General features: G+C 42.5%; 1 protein-coding gene across 1 annotated transcript in view; it reads right to left on the bottom strand.

The window, feature by feature from the left end:
* Positions 1-2,534: 2,534 nt before the first annotated feature.
* Positions 2,535-21,315, bottom strand: part of LOC149440964 (NACHT, LRR and PYD domains-containing protein 1a-like) — a gene marked incomplete at its 5' end in the record, with an annotated part of 19,297 nt that continues 516 nt past the window's right edge. Inside the window, 6 exons of the mRNA XM_089657921.1 lie at positions 2,535-4,539; positions 6,502-6,552; positions 8,323-8,464; positions 10,305-10,433; positions 16,157-16,428; positions 17,633-17,865. Of these exons, the coding sequence (XP_089514047.1) occupies positions 4,283-4,539; positions 6,502-6,552; positions 8,323-8,464; positions 10,305-10,433; positions 16,157-16,428; positions 17,633-17,865 (1,084 nt within the window). The remainder of the gene's footprint in view (positions 4,540-6,501; positions 6,553-8,322; positions 8,465-10,304; positions 10,434-16,156; positions 16,429-17,632; positions 17,866-21,315) is intronic.

Genomic DNA, 21,315 nt, shown 5'->3' with positions numbered 1-21,315 from the left:
ACAGTGTGACCTGGGTCCCTGTACGGCCTCCCATTGCTTCCACTCTGCCATGTACCTCTTTGAAATCTCCTCACACTCCTGCGGTTGTCCATTTTGTCATAGGTTGCTGGCAGATTAGCGGCCTCCCATAGGTGCCGCCAGGCCCCATATCGGCCATGGGCCCCCGTACCGCCTGGTCACGCTGCTGCTGGGCCCACAGTGTGACCTGGGTCCCTGTACCGCCTCCCATTGCTCCCACTCTGCCATGTGCCACTTTCAGGTCTCCTCACGCTCCTGCTGGTTTCCATTTTGTCATAGGTTGCTGTATGGCCTCCCATTGCTGCTGCCTCCACCGCCACACTGTGGCTCCAAACACTGGTTTTGGCCCCGTGACTGGCCAAAGGAGTGAAGTGTGCAGTGATTCTAAGATCGACGGCACTCATCTGCATGTCATACTGACAGACAGTATTATTTCTCTTCCCCAGCAGACTCCAAGGGCATTTAAATTAAAGGTACAGTGTTCTGCACTAATATAAAGGCTCTCTGAAGCCTAGAAACACCCTTTTTTAAGTTAAATTCACAGCGAATTTATTCGACTCGAATCGAATATTGTCCACGAATTCGCCGAATCAGTCGAATCGAATTTTTCATTTCTTCGCTCATCTCTAGTTATACTGTTAGTTCGGCAACTGATTAAAATTCTGACAATACATGGGCCCCAAATACTCAATTGTGTCCAGGAAGGCAGCAGTCAGTCTACTATGAAAATATACAGACAACAAATAAGCAATCATTACAATACACGCAAGTACAGCCAGTCATGACAATACACAGGTAACAAATGCACAAACCAGGGGTGGACTGACAACTCATGGGGCCCCCGGGCAATAGGGGATCATGGGGCCCCTGTGTCCTTGCCCAAACTAAAAAAAGCCTATGAAAAAAAAGGTACCAGGGGCATCTCATGGGGCCCCCTAGTGACCCCAGGCCTTCGGGCAGTACCCGAGTTTCCAAATGGTCAGTCCGCCCCTGGCACAAACATGACAATATGCAACAAACAGGGAATCATAACTATATGGGGGGCAACAACTGGGCAATCATGACAAGATACAGGCAATCGTGATAATATACAGGCAGCGTACCAGCAAATATGGGAACATATGGGAAAAAATTCCTTCCATCAAGCAAAAATCTGTCCTCACCGCCATAAACCAACCCCCCCCCCCCGGCAAAAAAAAAAAAAAACCACACACACACCACCCTCAGCACATCTCACTACCAGCAAAAATCTCCCCTCCCCCTGCAAAGCCCCCAGAAGCAAACCTACCTTCACCAGGACCCCCCCCTCCCCCCAACAACAACCCACCTCTATCTTTCCCAGTAGCCCCCCCCCTCTTTACACAAACAGTTGCCTGACCTCAGCACTGTGGTGCCTGGCAGAGTGAGGGAAGTCCTCTTAAATCTACCCCCACCCCAGTGTTATATGACACATCAGAGACGAGGAGCTTAGGAGAGCTTTCCTTGACATTTTATGGTGTCTGTATATGAAGTCTGACAAGGCTGTGAAGGGTGGTACTGCGAAGCCTGGAGAGTTGCAGATAATGAGGCAATGTGCGTTCAGAGAGAGGGGTGTCCTATTCCCAACATGGCTGGATCTGGGGTGGACCATCCTCTATGGCTACACCACTCTGTTTAGGTGACAATGGCCTCTTCTTTATAAAGATACACTGTATACATTACATTATAAAACAAAGATTCAGTCATTACAAGAACCTCATTGGATGAGCACTGCTGTTCCCCAGTCTGGAAAAGACATTTACATGCTTTCTTAGCCAAAATAAGTATATACTTTATGTATTGGATACAAATGGAGAAACAGAAAAAGGGCGCACCGACCTAGTGCATTATCGTTTAAAATAATTTATTAAAGAAACAAAAATAGGTATCATACTCACAATGGACATAATAACACAGGCATGTCAAACTGAACAAGGTGTATGATCCAAACAACATCTGAGTCCATGCGATGGAACCCTGGATGACCAACTGGCTAACGCGTTTCGAGGACACAACCTCTTCCTCAGAAGGAGGAAGTTGGCTCTGAGGAAGAGGTTGTGTCCTCGAAACGCGTTAGCCAGTTGGTCATCCAGGGTTCCATCGTATGGACTCAGATGTTGTTTGGATCATACACCTTGTTCAGTTTGACATGCCTGTGTTATTATGTCCATTGTGAGTATGATACCTATTTTTGTTTCTTTAATAAATTATTTTAAACGATAATGCACTAGGTCGGTGCGCCCTTTTTCTGTTTCTCCATTTGCATCCGGTGTATTTGGACCACCCCGGTCTGTTGAGGGCAGCAAGCAGTGCAAATTCCAGAACATTCCTATTGGATCTACTGAGTCCTTTCCTAGCGCAGGAGTAAAGTGTTTGTTGTGTTGGATATACTTTATGTATGTATGGACTTTTAAACTGAAGTTATTACTTGTAAACAAGTCACGAAGAACATTCACCAACAACCCACAAATGAGAAAATGTAAAAATGACAAAGAAAATTGTTGGAAAAACTTTATTTTGTGTTTTCTCATCTGTAGTACATATATTACACATACATGCACTGTAGGCACATACTGGGGATGGTATTTTGTATCATCGCTCCTTAGAAGATTTTCAGCTTCATGTTCTCAGTGTATGGATTATAAATTCGTAAAATACAAAATATAACTTTACAAATAACTCAATTTTAAATTTTAATCGTAGGACTCTTAGCACCAGTAAAGATGTAAAATGTGAATTATTATACCCTGAGTTGCCATGCTATCGTCCCATGGTAATCTAGAATCTATTTAACGGGAACATATTATACAAACCAGCATTCAATGTGAATGTATTTTGGTAGTTTAGCGAAGATTTTCTATGCATTTGCAAACCAGACGTTTGATACGTGTTCAGTTTGAAATGTATTTATTTCAGGTACTTATATAGTGCTGTCATTACGCAGCACTTTACATATATCCTGTAAATTCACATCAGTCCCTAACCCTCAAGGGGCGTACAATCTAAGGTCCCTAACTCACATTCATACATACACATACTAGGGACAATTTGGAAAGGAATCAATTCACCTACCAGCATGTCTTTGGAGTGTGGGAGGAAACTGGAGCACCCAGAGGAAGCCCACGCAGACACAGGGAGAACATGCAAACTCCAGGCAGGTGGTGCTGTGGTTGGGATTTGAACCAACGACCCCTAGTTCTGCCAGGTGGAAGTGTTAACCATTTAGCCACTGTGCCGCCCCAAATATAATTGTTCCTTCCACTATTATCACATGATATTATTTTCAGAGATAACTATGGCAATCACCAAGGAGGAAGCTCCTGATATGCAAAAAAAAAAAAAAAATATATATATATATATATATATATCTATATCATTAATTCAATTTTATTTTCAAAACAAAAATGAAAAAATAAAAACAGCAGATTATTCAATCTAATTTAAATTTCAATTGCATAAAATAAAAAAAAAAAAGCAAATGGTCTAAACTGAAGAAAGTCACAGGGCTTCTAAACCTTCCCTACTCTATTCGAAAAACAAAAAATGAAGGTTTGGTAATACATATACTTTATGAATCAATGGAGGCACTGGGGTTGATTTACTAATGGCAAATAGGTCGCTCCCTTTGCAGGATAATTAATCCCAGAGCTTAGTGAAAAAGGAGAATCTGTTGACTTCCATCATCCAATCATACACAAGCAAAATTTTACTTTTTCTTGCATATGATTGGGTTTTCTCGGCAAAGTGAAAATTCACCATGAAATTCACTAAGCTCTGGGGCAAAGTCCCTTAAACAAATTAAGTATTTAGTGAACCCCACTGGGTGGACAGAGCCTAATGGGGAACTAAGAGGCTAGTTATAAATCAAGTCCATCTTAGGTATTCTTTGCAAAGTGAAGTTCCACCACATTCATTAAGCTCTGGGGAAAATTCCCTTTCAAAGTGCAACTTCCCATGCAAAGTAAACAGCCTTTAGTAAGTCAGCTCCACTGAATGTACTGCGACTTTCCATACAATATCCATGACCTAGGTGTACAGGTCAAGAATAGGCTATTTGGGTTGACTCTCTCACTTTATATGTAACTGAGCGGGGGTTAACAAACAAGTTATTTTCAGGGGGAAAAAAAATGAGAAACAAAACAAAGATAAGGCAGCAATTCTATCAATTAGAATAGTAGTAGGACACAGCACATGTGATTAGGGTAGGAAGTCTTCTCGAGTATGGCAAACCTTACTAAATGGCAGTTTATGATCCCTCAAGATCAAAGACAAGAGGCCTGTTGCACCTTAGTATAGCCTCGTAAAGCTTCTCCTTGTGTGGGGTGCCCCAGGAGGTTGTATATTGATAGAGTTGCCTCATCTTCTCTTGGTGAGGTTTCCTCCCACGTATTATGTCATACTGCTCCTGGGTCAGAAGACTCTGGGCCAACAGATCGTCCAGAACCGGGTCTACGTGGGACAGTTTTTCGATAAGAGCCTTTCGGTGTTTATCCACAAAATGTTCTGGTGGAGAGGATGCAACTAAAATAATTATGAAAATCATACATACACATTTCACATTGATCCCCCACCAAGAACAAAATTACCCCAGTGTTGGCCAGTGCTGGAACCTAGAAGGAGTGATAATGTAACCCCATGCGTCATTGGACAGTGCTTGGGTCAGGCAATTGGTGGTTGGGCTTGAGCACTGTATCATAGAAATAAGTCACCCATGATGCAGGGTTTTTTTGCAGCAGCACCCACAAAGGAGTGAGTGGAAGGGGAGTGCTGGGAGGGTAAGTATAAGGTGGGCTTTTATCAGACCCTATGAATTTGCCTGGAATGACAAGGTGATTAGGTCTATTGTCTAAAGTAGGGCTGGACAATTCCTAGGTGCCAGAAGCCACTGCTGAACAGGTCAGAGCTGTCCCGCTGCCCCTCACTTGTCCTGCTGCCCCCACCTGTCCCACTGCCCGCCTCCTGTGATCCTCCCCCCACCTGTCCCGCTGCCCCCTACCTGTCCTGCTGCCCCCACCTGTCCTGCTACCCTCACCTGTTCTGCTGCCCCTCTTCTGTGATCCCCCCCACCTGTCCCGCTACCCCCTACCTGTCCTGCTGCCCCCACCTGTTCTTCTGCCCCCCTTCTGTGATGCTCCCCCCAACCTGTCCTGCTGTCACCCTCCTGTGATGCTGCCCCCACCTGTCCTACTGCCCCCCCCCCTCTGTGATGGTCCCTCCCAGCTCTCTTGCTGCCCCCGAACTGTCATGCTGCCCCCGCCTGTCCTGCTGCCCCCCCCACCTATCCCACTGCCCCCCTCCTGTGACACTGCCCCCACCTGTCCCCGCTGCTCCCCTCCTGTGATACTGCCCCCCTCCTGTGATGCTGCCCCCCTCCTGTGATGCTGCCCTCCTCCTGTGATGCTGCCCACCACCTGTGACACTGCCCCCCCATGATGCTGCCCCCACCTGTCCCACTGCCCAGCTCCTATCCCACTGCCCCCTTCCCCCTCATGTGATGCTGCCTCCCACCTGTCACGCAACACTCTCCTATCCCAGTGTCCCCTCCCATCACACTTCCCCCTCCTGTCCCACTGCCCCCCTCCTGTGATGATGCCTCTCACCTGTGATGCTGCCCCCTACCTATCCTGCTGTCCTCCTCCTGTGATGCTGCCCACCATCTGTGACACTGCCCCCCTTCTGTGATGCTGCCCCCCTCCTATGATGCTGCCCCCCACCTGTTCCACTGCCCCTTTCATGTCCTACTGCCCCCCCCATGTCCCGCTGCCCCCTCCTGTCTTGCTGCCCCCTCTCATGACATTTCCCGTTCCTGTCCCGCTGCCCCCCTGTTGTCCTGCTATCCCCCTCTTGTCCCGTTACCCCCCTCCTGTGACGCTGTCTCCCTCCTGTAATGCTGCCCTTCCCACCTGGCTCCTAACTTTTTTAACTGGCTCCTAGATTTAAAGCAACTTTGTCAAGCCCTGATTTAAGGTGTGCGGAATATCATCCAAAGCATGTCAATGCTGCCTCTCAGATATTATTCTCACTCAATGTTACAGCACTATTGCAGCTTGATGGAACAGGCCCCATGTCCGGCCCCAACAACCGTCCACATTCTGGAATTCATGAAGCTGTCACTTTGACACCTCCAACATTACCAACTCATGAAATGGATAAAACTCCCTTGTCTTTATTCCAGACACAGATATCCTCCCGATGTAGATCTGGCTAATTCACCACCAGGACATGGAGGGAGAGTGGAATATGACCGCACAATGGTAAAAATGATATGTTTCCCCCAGTCTTCAATAAAAAGGAAATCTTAAGAACCACCCCCTCTCCACCCCCCATATGAAGGAATGCCAGGTTTGAAATGAAGAAACCTACGCTTTGTGAGTTCATATTTCACTTTTCATAGAACTATAATAAAAGGTATTGGGGGAACTTTGAAGATACAACATTACAGTTTACAAATTACAGTTCACTTACCCGCCATGCTCCTCGGCTTATCTACTAATTTTGATAAACGTTTTATGTCCCCTAAAAATAATAAGGATGGTTGTGGATTAGATCACATATTCCCATGATTATTTAAAACATATATATTATAGATTTGTTGAAACTCATACGTGAAAACTGAGAGCATAGCTGAACTTAACCACTTTAGTGCCGCCCCATAGCAGAAATACTGCTACAGGGCGGCAGCTGTGCACAAAATCATGTAAATATACGTAATTTTGCAATTCCGGGTAGGGCGCACGCACCGAGGCGCATGTGCGCCCTACCTGCGCCCCCATTTGCGGCCACCAATCACCAGGTCCTGGCTGGTGATTACTCACAGGCGTCCTTTGATTGCTGAGGATCTCCAAGGATGGGGGGGTGTTAACTGTTTGTGAACAAAATAGTACTTCTCCCTGTCAGCTCCTGCACACTGCTTTGGATGGCTCTGCATAGCAGCATGCTTACAGTAAAACACTCCCAGCACAGTTAACCCTTTGATTGCCCCAGATGTTAACCCCTTCCTGCCCAGGGTCATTAATACAGTGTCAGTGCTTTGTATTAGCTCTGATCACTGTGTTGGTGTCACTGGGGACGTCAGTGACACCAAGTCAGTTCCCCCCAGTGTCAGAATGTCCGCTGCAGTCCCGCTATAAGTCGCTGATCGCCACCATTACTGGTAAAAAAATTTAAAAAATCCCAGTATATATACCGCCATTTGTAAACGCTATAACTTCAAACTAATTAGTTTACACGTATTGGGGGGGGGGGTTCTGAGGAGTAGAGGGGCGATTTAGGGCTGAGTTGACAACCCCCACCCACACACACCCTCTGTTTACTCGCAAATATCAGCTTCTCAGGGCATCATCCAATGGGAATGAGAGCAGCTTCTCCTCATTCCTGGCTCATAGATCACATGACAAGGGGAGACAGGAAGAAGGGCAGTCTTCCCTCACTCCCCAGCAGCACTGTGTTGAGATAGAGGTGTGTTCTTGGTGGAGTCTGCTTTCTTCTGCCCACAGTAGACTGCGATTGGAGGCAGGAGAGAGCAGACTCTTCCCTCCAGCAGCCATCGAGCCCTTGCTCCTTCTGACAGAGGAAAAGTTGCATTCCTTCCTGTCAGTGAGGTGCAGAAGAATGGAACAGCCAAAGTTTCCAGTGCACTCCCTGTAACGGGAGTCACTTTGGGTGGGGGGCCCATAGAACCCAGCTCACTTTGGAGAGGGAGACCCCTGTCTCAGCTCCCCATATCCCTATTATGTGTAAGTCACCCTGTGCCTGTTAGGGGTACAGGGTGATCTGTCCTAATATTGTGTGGGGGTTGTAGATTGTTTAATGCCATGTGGTTGCATCCCATTGTTCTATTGTGTGTCTTGCTTGGGAGCAAACTATTATGGGATGTATGTGTTTATTGGCTTGGTGGGGGATGTCTCCAGCAGCCCTCCCTCCTGATGGGACTGTCTGTTGGTGTGTCTCGTTACTAAATGTAGATTGCCCCGCCCTGTGTCATTATGCAGAGAGGAGCGTTTGTTCCCTTGAATGTATATATCTTGTATCTGTGTTAAAATAAACTAGTCTACTTTCTGGATTACTTCAAGATTGGTGTCGTCTAGTCTTGTATGGTCATCTGTGGTGTCGGTTGTCGGTGTTCGGACAGGGAAGCGGTATTTTAACGGAAGTACTCAGCGCAGGCTGGGACAGTTCCATTACACTCCCTCATCCACATATCAACACTATGCCTGGGGCACATGCCCCTTCTGCCCCACCCCCCCGGCTTGCCGACGCTGGGCTGGAGGTGTAGAAAGTGAGTACCTCTTGTTAAGATAGTATCCCAAACTGTTTTTTTAGTGCTTTCTTCTGCCACCTCTAGAAAAATGTTTATAGGATTTCCCATGATAATGATTTCCGTGAACTGGTAAGGTCCGGAGTGATGACTAGTCTGGAACTTAAGGGTCTGGAAAATGTAATTAAGAAATCATCAATACATCAGGTTTTGGTCACAGAATGTAGCAAATTATCATGCAATTACTGTACATACATAAGCCTAATACAAAGGCACATTTGTGGGCTGGTGACATAGCACCAGATACTCAGAATAGGCTCCTCCAGGTTCCAGAAAGCACCTGCAGAAAACCTCCAAGAAATCTACTAAAAATCCATCTATGGATGGACCCGAAAGAATCTCTGACGCATTTCAAAGGGAGATTCTTTCTTCCTCAGATCTCCCTTTGAAACGCGGCAGCCATTCTTTAGGGTCTTCCTCCACTTTGGATTCGCACAGGTCTCTGGCCTTATTGGCCAGTATTGGATATTATATGCATATTAAATTCTGGTGTTTGTGAGTATACATCTGTTTTATCCTTCAATAAATTTCTGAAGTGATGCGCAAGGCTTTTGCACTTTATTTTGTTCTTGTTTGCAGCATTGTCCTAGGCTTCCACAGCCTTCCTAAAGGGCTGCACAGCAATGCTCATTAGATGGACCTATTTTGCTCAGGATGGTCTGTCCATTATTTCCTGATCTGGTTCTCTGAGCGCAGGAGGAGACTTGTATAAAACCAAGCCCTTAGGCACGCAGAGTGCTTTTACAAACATTGGTGAAAGAATGGGTCGCTCTCAGGAGCTCAGTGACTCCAAGCGTGGTCCCGTGATAGGTGGCCACCTGGGCAATAAGTCCATCCGTGACATTTCCTGGCTACTAAATATTCCACGCTCAACTGTTAGTGGGATTATAACAAAGTGGAAGCCACTGGAAACAACAGCAACTCAGCCACCAAGTGGTAGGCCACATCACATGACAGGGCGGGGTCAGCGCATGCTGAAGCGCACAGTGCACAGAAGTCACCAACTGTCTGCAGAGTCAATAGCTAAAGACCTCCAAACTTCATGTGGCCTTCAGATGAGCACAACAACAGTGCGTAGAGAGCTTCATGGAATGGGTTTCCATGGCCGAGCAGCTGCATCCAAGCCTTCCATCACCAAGTGCAATGCAAAGCGTCGGATGCCGTGGTGTAAAGCACGCCATCACTGGACTCTAGAGCAGAGGAGAAGTGTTCTCTGGAGTGACCAATCATGGTTCTCTGTCTGGAAGTCTAATGGACATATCTGGGTTTGGTGGTTGCTAGGAGAACGGTACTTGCCTGCCTTAATTGTGCCAAGTGTAAAGTTTGGTAGAGCGGGGATTATGGTGTGGTTTTTGTTTTTCAGGGGCTGGGCTTGGCCCCCTAGTTCCAGTGAAGGGAACTCTTAAGGCAACATTTTGGACAATTTCATGTTCCCAACTTTGTGGGAAGAATTTGGGGATGACCCCTTTCTGTTCCAACATGACTGCGCACCAGTGCTTAAAGCAAGGTCCATAAAGACATGGAGGAGCCAGTTTGGGGTGGAGGAACTTGACTGGTCCGCACAGAGTCCTGACCTCAACCCCATAGAACACCTTTGGGATGAATTAGAGCAGAGACTGCGAGCCAGGCCTTCTGTGGTGGGGGAAATCACTAGAACCGATCCCCAGTATGGCTTTCTCAGCAACAGCTGAAAGCCAGCGGGATGGAGAGCAGAAGCCTGCTTTCAACTACTGCAGAGAGAGCCATACAGGGGATCGGTTCCATTAACTGTCCCCCTGCCATGCTGATCACCCTCCCTGCCTGCATCAGATTCACCCAGCCTGGGCCCGTTGAGGACTGGTGGTACCCCCTTATCCACAGCCTTGTTTCTAACTATAATCAACAAACTTCCCTACAACGATTAATTCTGACTGTAAATGACTTTGTGTCAGCATTTAAATGTAATGGTTACCTTGGGAAGTATATAGTCTTGTGGGCGACTGGCAATGAGATATTTGGTTTTTGCATATACAGTGTCAAGGGTCTGAGGAGGCTTTACAATTTTCTGAAATCCAAACTTCATCTTGTCCTTGTCAAGTCTCTGAAGCGGAATTGTAATAAGTAAAGATTAATCAGGTTGTAAGACATAACTGACACCCTAGCTAGTGCAGAATCATGGGAGGGAAGCATTATTTTTCTATGTTCAAGAAATAAGAGCAATACATAGGAGCCAAAAAAAAAGAGTAACAGAATATATAATGACCATATTGTTGGGAATGCAACAGCATGTACTATATATAGTATTTGTGTGTTAATATCACTTGACCAGTAGATGGCACTGTACACTAAGGTTGCTAGTTGTGCATATGTGCAAGACTTGTTGGTTCTCTCTCTTCCTCAACTAAGATGTCTGCTGCTATTACAGTCTGCTGAAATGTGTTCTGTATATTTGCAACTTAAGCCTCACAAGTAAAGTCTTCTGCCTCATCACAAGCTACCAGTATCTTCTCTAACACATAACCAACAGGTTATGGGCCCAGCTCCAGACACTGGAAAAAGGAAAACTACAAGCAAGTAAGTGCTGCATTTACAATCCTACCAAATCCTGTGTGAGGACACAAGAGCTGTATCCAATTCACTGAAAGATGGCAAGTACTTCAGATATGAAGTTTACAATAGCAAAGCTCAACAATACCAACTACCAGCTATGGAAGTTTAAGCTTGAAATGCTGTTATCCAAAGATGACTTGTGGCCGGTACTAGATACACACAGACCCAATGACAACCCGGAAGAATGGGACAGAAAAAACAGGCAAGCAAAAGCAGTCATAAGCCTGTTAGTGGAGGATGATCAACTCATTCATATAAGGAAAGAAAGCACAGCTAAAGGTATGTGGACTGCATTACAAACACTGCATGAATGTGCAAACCTAAACAGTAAACTATATCTGCTACGCAAACTGTATAAGATGAGGCTGGAAAAAGGGCAGGAAATGGGTGAACATGTAAATGCTGTGCTAGAAATTGTGGACCAGCTGGGTGCAATAGGTGAAGAATTAAAAAGCAACCATGTTGTGTCAATACTTCTGTGCAGCCTTCCAGAATCATACAGTGCCCTTATAAATGCTCTAGAAACTAGACCAGAAACTGAACTGACGTTAGAATATGTTAAGGGGAAATTAATTGATGAATACAGCAGAAGAAAGGAAAATTTGCATAGTGAAGAGAACGAGAGACCAGAGGCAGCTCTGAAGGTGCATGAAGGCATAAGACAAAGCAAAGAAACCAGGGTATGTTTTCACTGCAAAAGGCTGGTCACCTGAAAAAGAACTGTTCAATCTGGAAAGCTGAGCAGCAAAAGCGGGAGCTACCCACAAGAGAAAGAGCTAAAGCGGTCATGAAAGAAAATGAAAGTGCATCATGGAGTGGTACTTTTAAAGTGACTCAGAATAGTACCCCACATGGATGGTACATTGATTCAGGGGCAACAAGTCACATGACAAGCAACGAGACATTCTTCACAGAAATTGATTTTAGTGCAAAAGATAAAGTCTTCCTAGCAAATGGGAAAAGTATTACAGCGGAAGGTAAAGGTCAGGGATTTCTGAACTGCAAAACGCCATCAGGGGGCAAGCAGAGCATCCTTGTAAATAATGTTCTATATGTTCCAAGCCTAGAAGGAAGCCTCCTATCAGTTAAAACCCTTGCAAGCAATGGACTCACTGTCCAGTTCAGAGGTAATGACTGCACAATTCAAAATGGAAAGCAAATCCTAGCAAGAGGAAGATTAAATGAACATCTGTACAAACTCGTCACTGAAAGTGAGAAGGCTAATGCGGCAACTCATAACCCACATGACAAGTGCATCCACCTGTGGCATAGAAGATTGGGGCATCGAAACCCAGAAGCTATAAAGGACTTTGCAAAGAGAGGTCTATCAGAAGACATGAAAATATTGCCTTGCCACACACTCAACAAGTGCACGTGTTGCATCAAAGCAAAGGCCACCCGAACCTCTCTTCCACAGACCAGTCAGAGTAAAACCATTAAACCCCTGGAACTGATACACAGTGATGTGTGCGAACCAATGAAAACCATCACACCTGGCGGGAACAGATATTTACTGACTTTCATCGACGATTATTCCCGGTACACAATAACGTATCTAATGAAGCACAAAAGTGAGACATTAGAAAAACTTCAAGAGTTTGTAGCTATGACAAGCAACAAGTTTCAAAGGAAACCTGGAATAATACGCACTGACAATGGAGGGGAATATATGAATAAAGAGATGGAATCATACCTAAAGAAACAAGGTATTATACACCAAACAACTGTACCATACACTCCTGAGCAAACCGGTGTAGCGGAAAGAATCGCACTCTTGTAGAAATGACCAGATGTATGATTTCGGACGCTGCCTTACCTAACAAATACTGGGGAGAAACAATAATGACTGCAACATACCTACAAAACAGGCTCCCATCAAAAGCTATTGAGAGTACACCATATGAGATGTGGAATGGATCAAAACCTAACGTAGGACACATCAGAGTGTTTGGCTGTAAAGCATATGCCCACATTCCAAGTCAGAAACGCTCCAAGTTGGAGAACAAAGCCATAGAAGGCATTCTGGTGGGCTACAGTGAGCAGAGTAAGGGATATAGAATCCTTTGTCCAAAGACCAACAAGGTCACAGTAAGCCGCAGTGTTTATTTTGATGAAAGTGAAGCACCAAATAATACAATTTTTGAAAAATGTGGAGAGGATTTACACGCTGAATCGGCAAGAGACACTGACCCATGCGAAGCAGGACAAGAGCCAGAACAAGAAGTGGAACTTACAATCAACGAGCCAATAGAACCCACTGAACAACCAGAAATCAGAAGATCCTCTCGAATGACAAAAGGGATACCACCCCGCAGGTTATCATACGCTGCTAAAACACATCAAACACAGGAGCCAACATCCTGGGAAGACATAGAAACTTTGCCGAGAAGGGAAGCCGATCAGTGGAGAAAAGCAGCTGAAGAAGAAATAAAATCACTTCAAGAAAATAAAACTTGGTCACTAACAGAACTCCCTCCTGGTCGCAAAACCATCGGAAACAAGTGACTGTTGCACTCTCTTCAACTGAAGCGGAATACATAGCAGCAGCACATGCATGTCAAGAAGCCATTTGGATTCGTCAACTTCTACTAGACATGGGACTGAATATGTCACAACCCACACCCATCTTTGAAGACAATCAGGGATGCATAAAGCTTACACACTCTGAGAAGATTAACCCAAGAAACAAGCACATTGATGTAAGATATCATCTGCTCAGAGACATGCAAGAACAAGGGGTTATCGACATCCAGTACTGCCCATCAGAGGAGATGACTGCAGATGCACTCACCAAACCTTTGCCAAGGGAACGTCATTGTTTTCTACAAAAGAGACTAAATGTCATATAATTATGCACATGCCGTTGAGAAGGGGTGTTAGGAATGCAACAGCATGTACTATAATGTACTATATATAGTATTGTATGTTAATATCACTTGACCAGTAGATGGCACTGTACACTAAGGTTGCTAGTTGTGCATATGTGCAAGACTTGTTGGTTCTCTCTCTTCCTCTCTCTTCCTCAACTAAGATGTCTGCTGCTATTACAGTCTGCTGAAATGTGTTCTGTGTGTTTGCAACTTAAGCCTCACAAGTAAAGTCTTCTGCCTCATCACAAGCTACCAGTGTCTTCTCTAACACATAACCAACACATATGAGGTTCAGGTCAGCTCTTCGTAAAGTACAACCCCAACCTACTGACACCTTCCCCATGTCAATGAGTGTCCCGGTTCTCCTGTTGAAGCTGAAAGTCCAATCGTTATGTGAGCTCTGTGTTGGAACATACACATGGTTAATGACTGACTTCTCTCCTTTGCTTGCCTGGTTTCGATCTAAACCAAAATTCTGACAAACTTTTCGTTATTCGAAAATTCAGATTGCAATAGTAACTAGAAAAGCTACAATTTCTGGGGAAATTGTGTGAAGTGCTCTTGCCTCCACCAGTAGTCTACAACTGGAGTGGGCGGAGTAACTGGGTGGAGTAACTGTTGTGTGGTTGTGGTGGCTGGAGTAACTGTGAAAAGGTTGGACTGGGCAGAGTAACTTTATGGAGTGGGCGGAGTAACTGGGTGGAGTGGGTTAAAAACTCATGCAACTCACTCTACAGCAAGGGCATAGAAGAGCAGTTAAAAACAAACTGCTCCAACATGCTCACTTCACTGGCGGTTGCCTTCTTCAAACGGTTGTAGTTTAAAAATTATAAATCCTACACCGAAGAGCTTTATATTGTGAGAATCACAAGACGTAGACCTACATTTCGATGCATAGTATGTCTCTGAAATACTAAAAATGAAGGCACAGTCACAGTTTAGAAATTGCCCTTCAAATTTGAGGTGTCTAGAGTGGAGTTTCAATGAATGTCAATGGGTGGCGTGAGTTGCAAACAAATGGTCATATTGTGAAAACTATCAGGACTATGGCTTAGCCGTGGACATGTTTAGTGGCAGCAGAGATAGCTGAATGTTTTGATATAAGATTTGTGTAGGTGGGCTTGAAAATGAGGGAATGATGGCAGTTTAGAAATCCTGTCCTGATTTTTCAGCTCACACTCTAGCTTTTGTCAGCTCCCACTCTAGTTTTCGAATTCGACTTGAACGTGAATCAAATTCAAATCGAATATGATTATGAAAAGAATAGAACATAAAATAATAGAATAGACTAGAATAGAACTGAAAAGACTAAAATAAAATAGAAAAGAATAGAAGACAATATAAAATTAGAGAATAGATTAGAATAGATTAGAACAGAATGGAATAGAATTAAATAGAAAAAAACAATAGAATAGAAAAAAATAGAAAGAATATAACTGTCTTCCAGAAAGATATAAGGATGTCAGTGAGCGCAATAGAAGAAAGGAAAAAAAATTGAATAGAATAGATTAGAATAGAAAAGATTAGAACAGAATAGAAAAGAAGAAAACAATAGAATAAAATAGAAACAATATACCTGTCTTCTGAAATCTGAATTTTGAATAGAATAAATTCAAATAGAATAGAAAAGAATGGAAAAGAACAGAATAGAATAGAAAAAAAACAATAGCATAGAATAAAACTGTCTTCTGAAGTTCAAATTTCAAATAGAAAGAATTTAAATAGAATATAATAGAATGGAAAAGACAATAAAATAGAATTTAGAAGAATAGGATAGAATACAATAGAAAGAATATAACCATCTTCCAAAATTAGAATTTCGAATAAAAAAAAATTTAAATAGATTAGAAAAGAATAGAAAATAACAGAATATAATAGAAAAAAAACCCACAATAAAATAGAATAGAAGGAAATTGAAAGAATATAACTGTCTTTTGAAATTTGAATGTCGAATAGAATAAATTCGAATGTGAATGCCAATTTGAATTTTCCGAATTTGGTTGAATTGAATTAGAATATGAAATTGAACAAATTCCAAAACCAAATTGAATTGAACAAACCAAAATGATTTAAGTAATGAATCAAAACAAAACAAAACAGATTTTTTTCATTCTGCACATGTTTATAATGCCTGGTAATTGGCCACTCAGGCCTGGGCACTGCATCCCAGAACAAGGGGAGAAGGTCACATGTTCCCCCATTCAGGCACTAGGTAATTCCTTGGGGCCCTGAGGAAGGGACCAGTGGGGCAGCAAGGAGGATGTGGCTATCAGTTCATGGAGTTGTTCTTTCAGTATTTTATTAAAAATGAATATACAATTAAAAAATAAAAACTCATTTTTACCTCTTCGATGTGTGGAATAAGTGGCAGTAAATGAAGATGAATTTTATATTCTTGATATTCTGCCTCTCCTGGACAATTGATTTGGAAGTAGAGAAGTACAATTCCATGAATCGGGGTCTTTTTTTTCACAAATGACAGCAGAGGGCCCAGGCAGGAGAAGGTGGGATTCTCCAAAACGATATAAAACGGTTCCACTCGTGTCGGACTTATGAAGGCCATGTTCCCATCTGTGAAGTGGGCACATTTAATCCTCGATGGGTCTCCCGTAAAACCTGTGAGATAAAGAGTAGGTTATATCCTACGGGGAATGCAAACATCTCCAGCAGATCTGGCAAAGACAATGAATCCAAAGCTCCTTTTTTTCAGCTTTCCCACAAATGTGAGAACTGAAATATTTAGCCTGAGAGGGTAACTTCATTATTCATGGAAAAAAAATAATATAGTACATACAATTACTACACAAGTCTCCTGTAATGTATCCACTTCCCCTCCAGAGGTTTCCCCCCCTTCCTGACCCGGCCATTTTTTGCATTACGGTGCTGCGTTACTTAAACTGGCAATTGTGCGGTCATGCAACGCTGCACCCAAGTGAAATTTACATCTTTTTTTCCCCACAAATTGAGCTTTCTTTAGGTGGTGTTTGATCACCTGTGCATTTTTATTTTTTGTGCTATAGAAAAAAAATAGACCGACAATTTTGAGAAAAAAAAAATATATTTTTGACTTTTTGCTATTAAACATCTCCAGTAAAAAAAATAAAAAAATCTAATTTTGTCATACATTTAGGCCAAAATGTATTCTGCTCCGTATCTTGGCTAAAAAAAAAATCCTCATACGTGTAAATTAATTGGTTTATGTGAAAGTTATAGCGTCTACAAATGGCGGTATAGATACTGGGATTTTTTTTTCTTTTTACTAGTAATGGCGGCGATCAGCGACTTATAGCGGGACTGCGGCGGCCATTCTGACACTGGGGGAGGGAATTGAATTGGTGTCACTGACATCCCCAGTGACACCAATACAGTGATCAGTGTTAAAGAAAAGCACTGTCACTGTACTAATGGCACAGGGGAGGAAGGGGTCAACATCTGGGGCGATCAAAGGGGTAACTGTGTGCTGTTTTACTATCTGCTGCGTCCGTGTGCTTCACTGTAAGCACACTGCTTTGGATGGCTGTGCTGTGCACAGTCATCCAAAGCAGCGTGCAGGAGTTGACAGGGAGGAGAACTGTTTTGTTTCAAACAGTTCTCCTTCCCATCAGAGATGCTCGGCAATCACCGGGTGCCTGCAAGTAATCACTGGCCGGAAATGCAAAATCACATATATATACGTGCCACCCTGTAGCAGTATTTCTACTATAGGGCGGTCGGGAAGCGATTAAAGAAAAATTCTCAAATCTAATACTGTACATGCAAATTATTACTATTATTATTATTTTGCTAATTGAGTTAGAAATAAAAAAAACACCTTACTTACTTCTTACGCATAAATAATGTGGCAAGTACACTGCTGATACCACACTGGCCACGGACTGCTCATGGATTTCTATGTTAAACAGAGGACCGATAATCTCATGTTTACTTTCAGGCATTTCTTTCAAGTAATCACTCCAGGATTTCAGAGAATAGACAATAGCCACAGGACCGGTGACCTGGAATTTAATTCCCGTGTTCCGGCAACAGAAGAGGCCCGCAGATTTCAGCTGTAATCTAAAAATCCACATAATTCATATTACTAAGACAATTGTAAAGAAAATTTTACTATGAATATTTTCAGGAAAAAGACTCCATAAAACTACAGATAGATAGATACAGATACAGATAGATAGATAGATAGATAGATAGATAGATAGATAGATAGATAGATAGATAGATAGATAATAGATAGATACATAGATAGATACATAGATAGATACATAGATAGATAGATACATAGATACATACACAGATATAGATAGATAGATAGATAGATAGATAGATAGATAGATAGATAGATAGATAGATAATAGATAGATACACATAGATAGATAGATAGATAGATAGATAGATAGATAGATAGATAGATAGATAGATACAGATAGATAGATAGATAGATAGATAGATAGATAGATAGATAGATAGATAGATAGATAGATACAGATAGATAGATAGATAGATAGATAGATACAGATAGATAGATAGATAGATAGATAGATAGATAGATAGATAGATACAGATAGATAGATAGATAGATAGATAGATAGATACAGATAGATAGATAGATAGATAGATAGATAGATAGATAGATACAGATAGATAGATACAGATAGATAGATATAGATAGATAGATAGATAGATAGATAGATAGATAGATAGATACAGATAGATAGATAGATAGATAGATAGATAGATAGATAGATAGATAGATATAGATAGATAGATAGATAGATAGATAGATAGATAGATAGATAGATAGATAGATACAGATAGATAGATACAGATAGATAGATATAGATAGATAGATAGATAGATAGATAGATAGATACAGATAGATAGATAGATAGATAGATAGATAGATAGATACAGATAGATAGATATACAGATACAGATAGATAGATATACAGATACAGATAGATAGATAGATAGATAGATAGATAGATAGATAGATAGATAGATAGATGACAGATAATTTGTTTATAATTCAAGGTTTTTAAAAATGACCGTTTCATTTAAGATTGAATATATTTTTATAAGAAATAGTTTTTCTCTGTTATAGATAGGGAGTACAGAAAAAAAAGAAAGGGAGGGAACAAGTGAAATATAAAACAAGACATTGAGGGACAAAAGGTCTGGTATAGTCATTATATCATAGATATCAGGATGTCACCAATTATAAACAAGAAGACACATACAACTCAAAAAAAACACATATACATAAATTGGTTAATGATTTAAATATACGGGGTATAGAAAAGATTCGCTCCCCTTTCAAATAATCACATTTTGTTGCTTTGCAGCCTGAAATAGAGACAGACACAGCTTTTGTTTTATCCAGCTGCATTTACTTAGTGCAACATATTACATCCTAGTGAAAGATTTAAACAGACATGTTAGAAAAGAATTAAAAAAATTAAAAAAACAGAATAACTGGAGTTGGAAACAGTATCACTCCCTCCTAAAAGTGACTTGTAAACTCGATCAGGTATACTGTAGCTAATCACCTTCTCAATGGCACACAAAGCCATTTGACTTTCACCTGTGATCAGCTGGGGTCATTTTGATTAGCTCAACATGAAAAGAGCTTTCCCGGAGCATTTTAGTCCCTGGTAGTGCAACTGAAGCAAACAATCAACTATGTGTGGCAAGGCACTGTCAAAAGGTCATCACAGAGGACAAGGGGGCACTCTTTACTTCTGAAGGAAAAGAGATTTAATCTCCAAATACGGAAAGGTTTTTTCACAGTAAGAGCTGTGAACATGTGGAATAGACTCCCTTAAGAGTTGGTTCTGGCCAGCTCAATGGATTGCTTTAAAAAAGGCCGGGATTCTTTCTTGGATACACAGAATATAACTGGATACTAACATTTATAGGTAAAAGTTGATCCAGGGAATATCCATTTGTCTCTCAGGAGATCAGGAAGGCCTTTTTTTCCCTGCAGGAGCAAATTGGATCATGCTTTGCTGGGTTTTGTTTGCCTTCCTCTGGATCAACTGTGAGTGTAGGATTATAACATTTATTTATTTTTATGGTTGAACTAGATGGACTAACTATGTAACTATGTAAAAGATCTCCGGGATAAAGTTTTGGACAGGCACAAGTCAGAAGATGGATACAAAAAAATTTCAAAGGCTTTATCAATGCGTAGAAGCACAGTGAAGTCTACTATTAAGACGTGAGTGGTATTTGGTACAACACAGACCCTCCATGGATCAGCATGAAAGAGCCAGGTGGAAACTGGTCAGAGAGGCTACCAAGAGGCCTACAGCAACTCTGAAGCCGTGTCAGGAATTGATGACAAAGAGCGGTCATTGTGGTCATGTGAAAACAATATCACAAATTCTCCACAAATGTGGCTTGTGTGGGAGGGGTGCAAAAGCACCTACTCAAAAAAGGCCACATGCAGTCACCACTGAGCTTTGCCAAAACGCACCTTGAAGATTCTGAGACCACATGGAGAAAGGTGTTCTGTCAGATGAGAGTAAAATTGAATGATTTGGCCAAACTGATATTGAATCCAGCTCACCATCCAAATACCACCATTCCTACAATAACGCATGGAGGTGGTAATATCCTGTTATGGGGGGTTCTCTGCAGCAGAGGCTGGAGGACTTGTCATAATAGAAGGAAGAATGGATGGGACAAAATACCGTCACATTCTGGAGGAAGATCTGCTGCCCTCAATGGGAAGAAGGTTTACCTTCCAACATGACAATGACCCAAAGCACACAGCAGAAATGATCCCACAGTGGTTGGAGGAAAAAAAGGGTGAATGTCCATGCATGACCTAGTCAGAGCCCAGACTTAAACCCCATTGAATATCTGTGGATTGACTGCAGTCCACAAACGGTCACCATCAAATATATGTGGATTGACTTGAAGACTACAGTCCACAAGCGATCAGCATCTGTCAGGAAACTAGTGCAGCTCATGCAAATTCTTCAGTAGCTAATGCTCATGCATGTGGCCCTGACCTTGCTCTGTGGATTCTGGATTCTGACCTCAGCTCAAACAACTCTCTGCCAGATCTCCTGGTGCTGACCTTGGTTTGCTACTAGACCTCAATCTGCTTGCTAACCTGGTACCGACCCCGACCTGCCTCCTGACCACGCTGCTCTCTCACTATGTATGACCCTGGCTCACCTTGATTACATACCTGACCGTGGCAGTTACCTGCTATCAAGCTATAGGCACCCATGCTTCTTTGAGCCTTGTAGCTCTGTCAAAATATTCAGGGGTGCTTGGACCAGATCTGCAAGGGAAGCCCTCTCATCAACTGGGCCTTCAACCAAGGTACGTGACACCATCAAATGTAACTGAACTTGAGTAGTTCTGCAAAGAAGAGCGGGCAAATATTGCAAAGTCTAGATGTGCAATGTTAGTAGAGACATATCCCAACAGACTAAAGGCTGGTGGTTCAACAAAATACTAACACAAGGGAGTGATCCTTTTTCCAACTCAATT

This window comes from Staurois parvus, unplaced genomic scaffold (genome assembly GCF_062004578.1).
Source record: "Staurois parvus isolate SC_StPar_1 unplaced genomic scaffold, SC_StPar_1.0 ptg001042l, whole genome shotgun sequence".
Classification (NCBI taxonomy): Eukaryota; Metazoa; Chordata; class Amphibia; order Anura; family Ranidae; genus Staurois; species Staurois parvus.
This window is presented reverse-complemented; position numbering and strand designations above follow the sequence as displayed.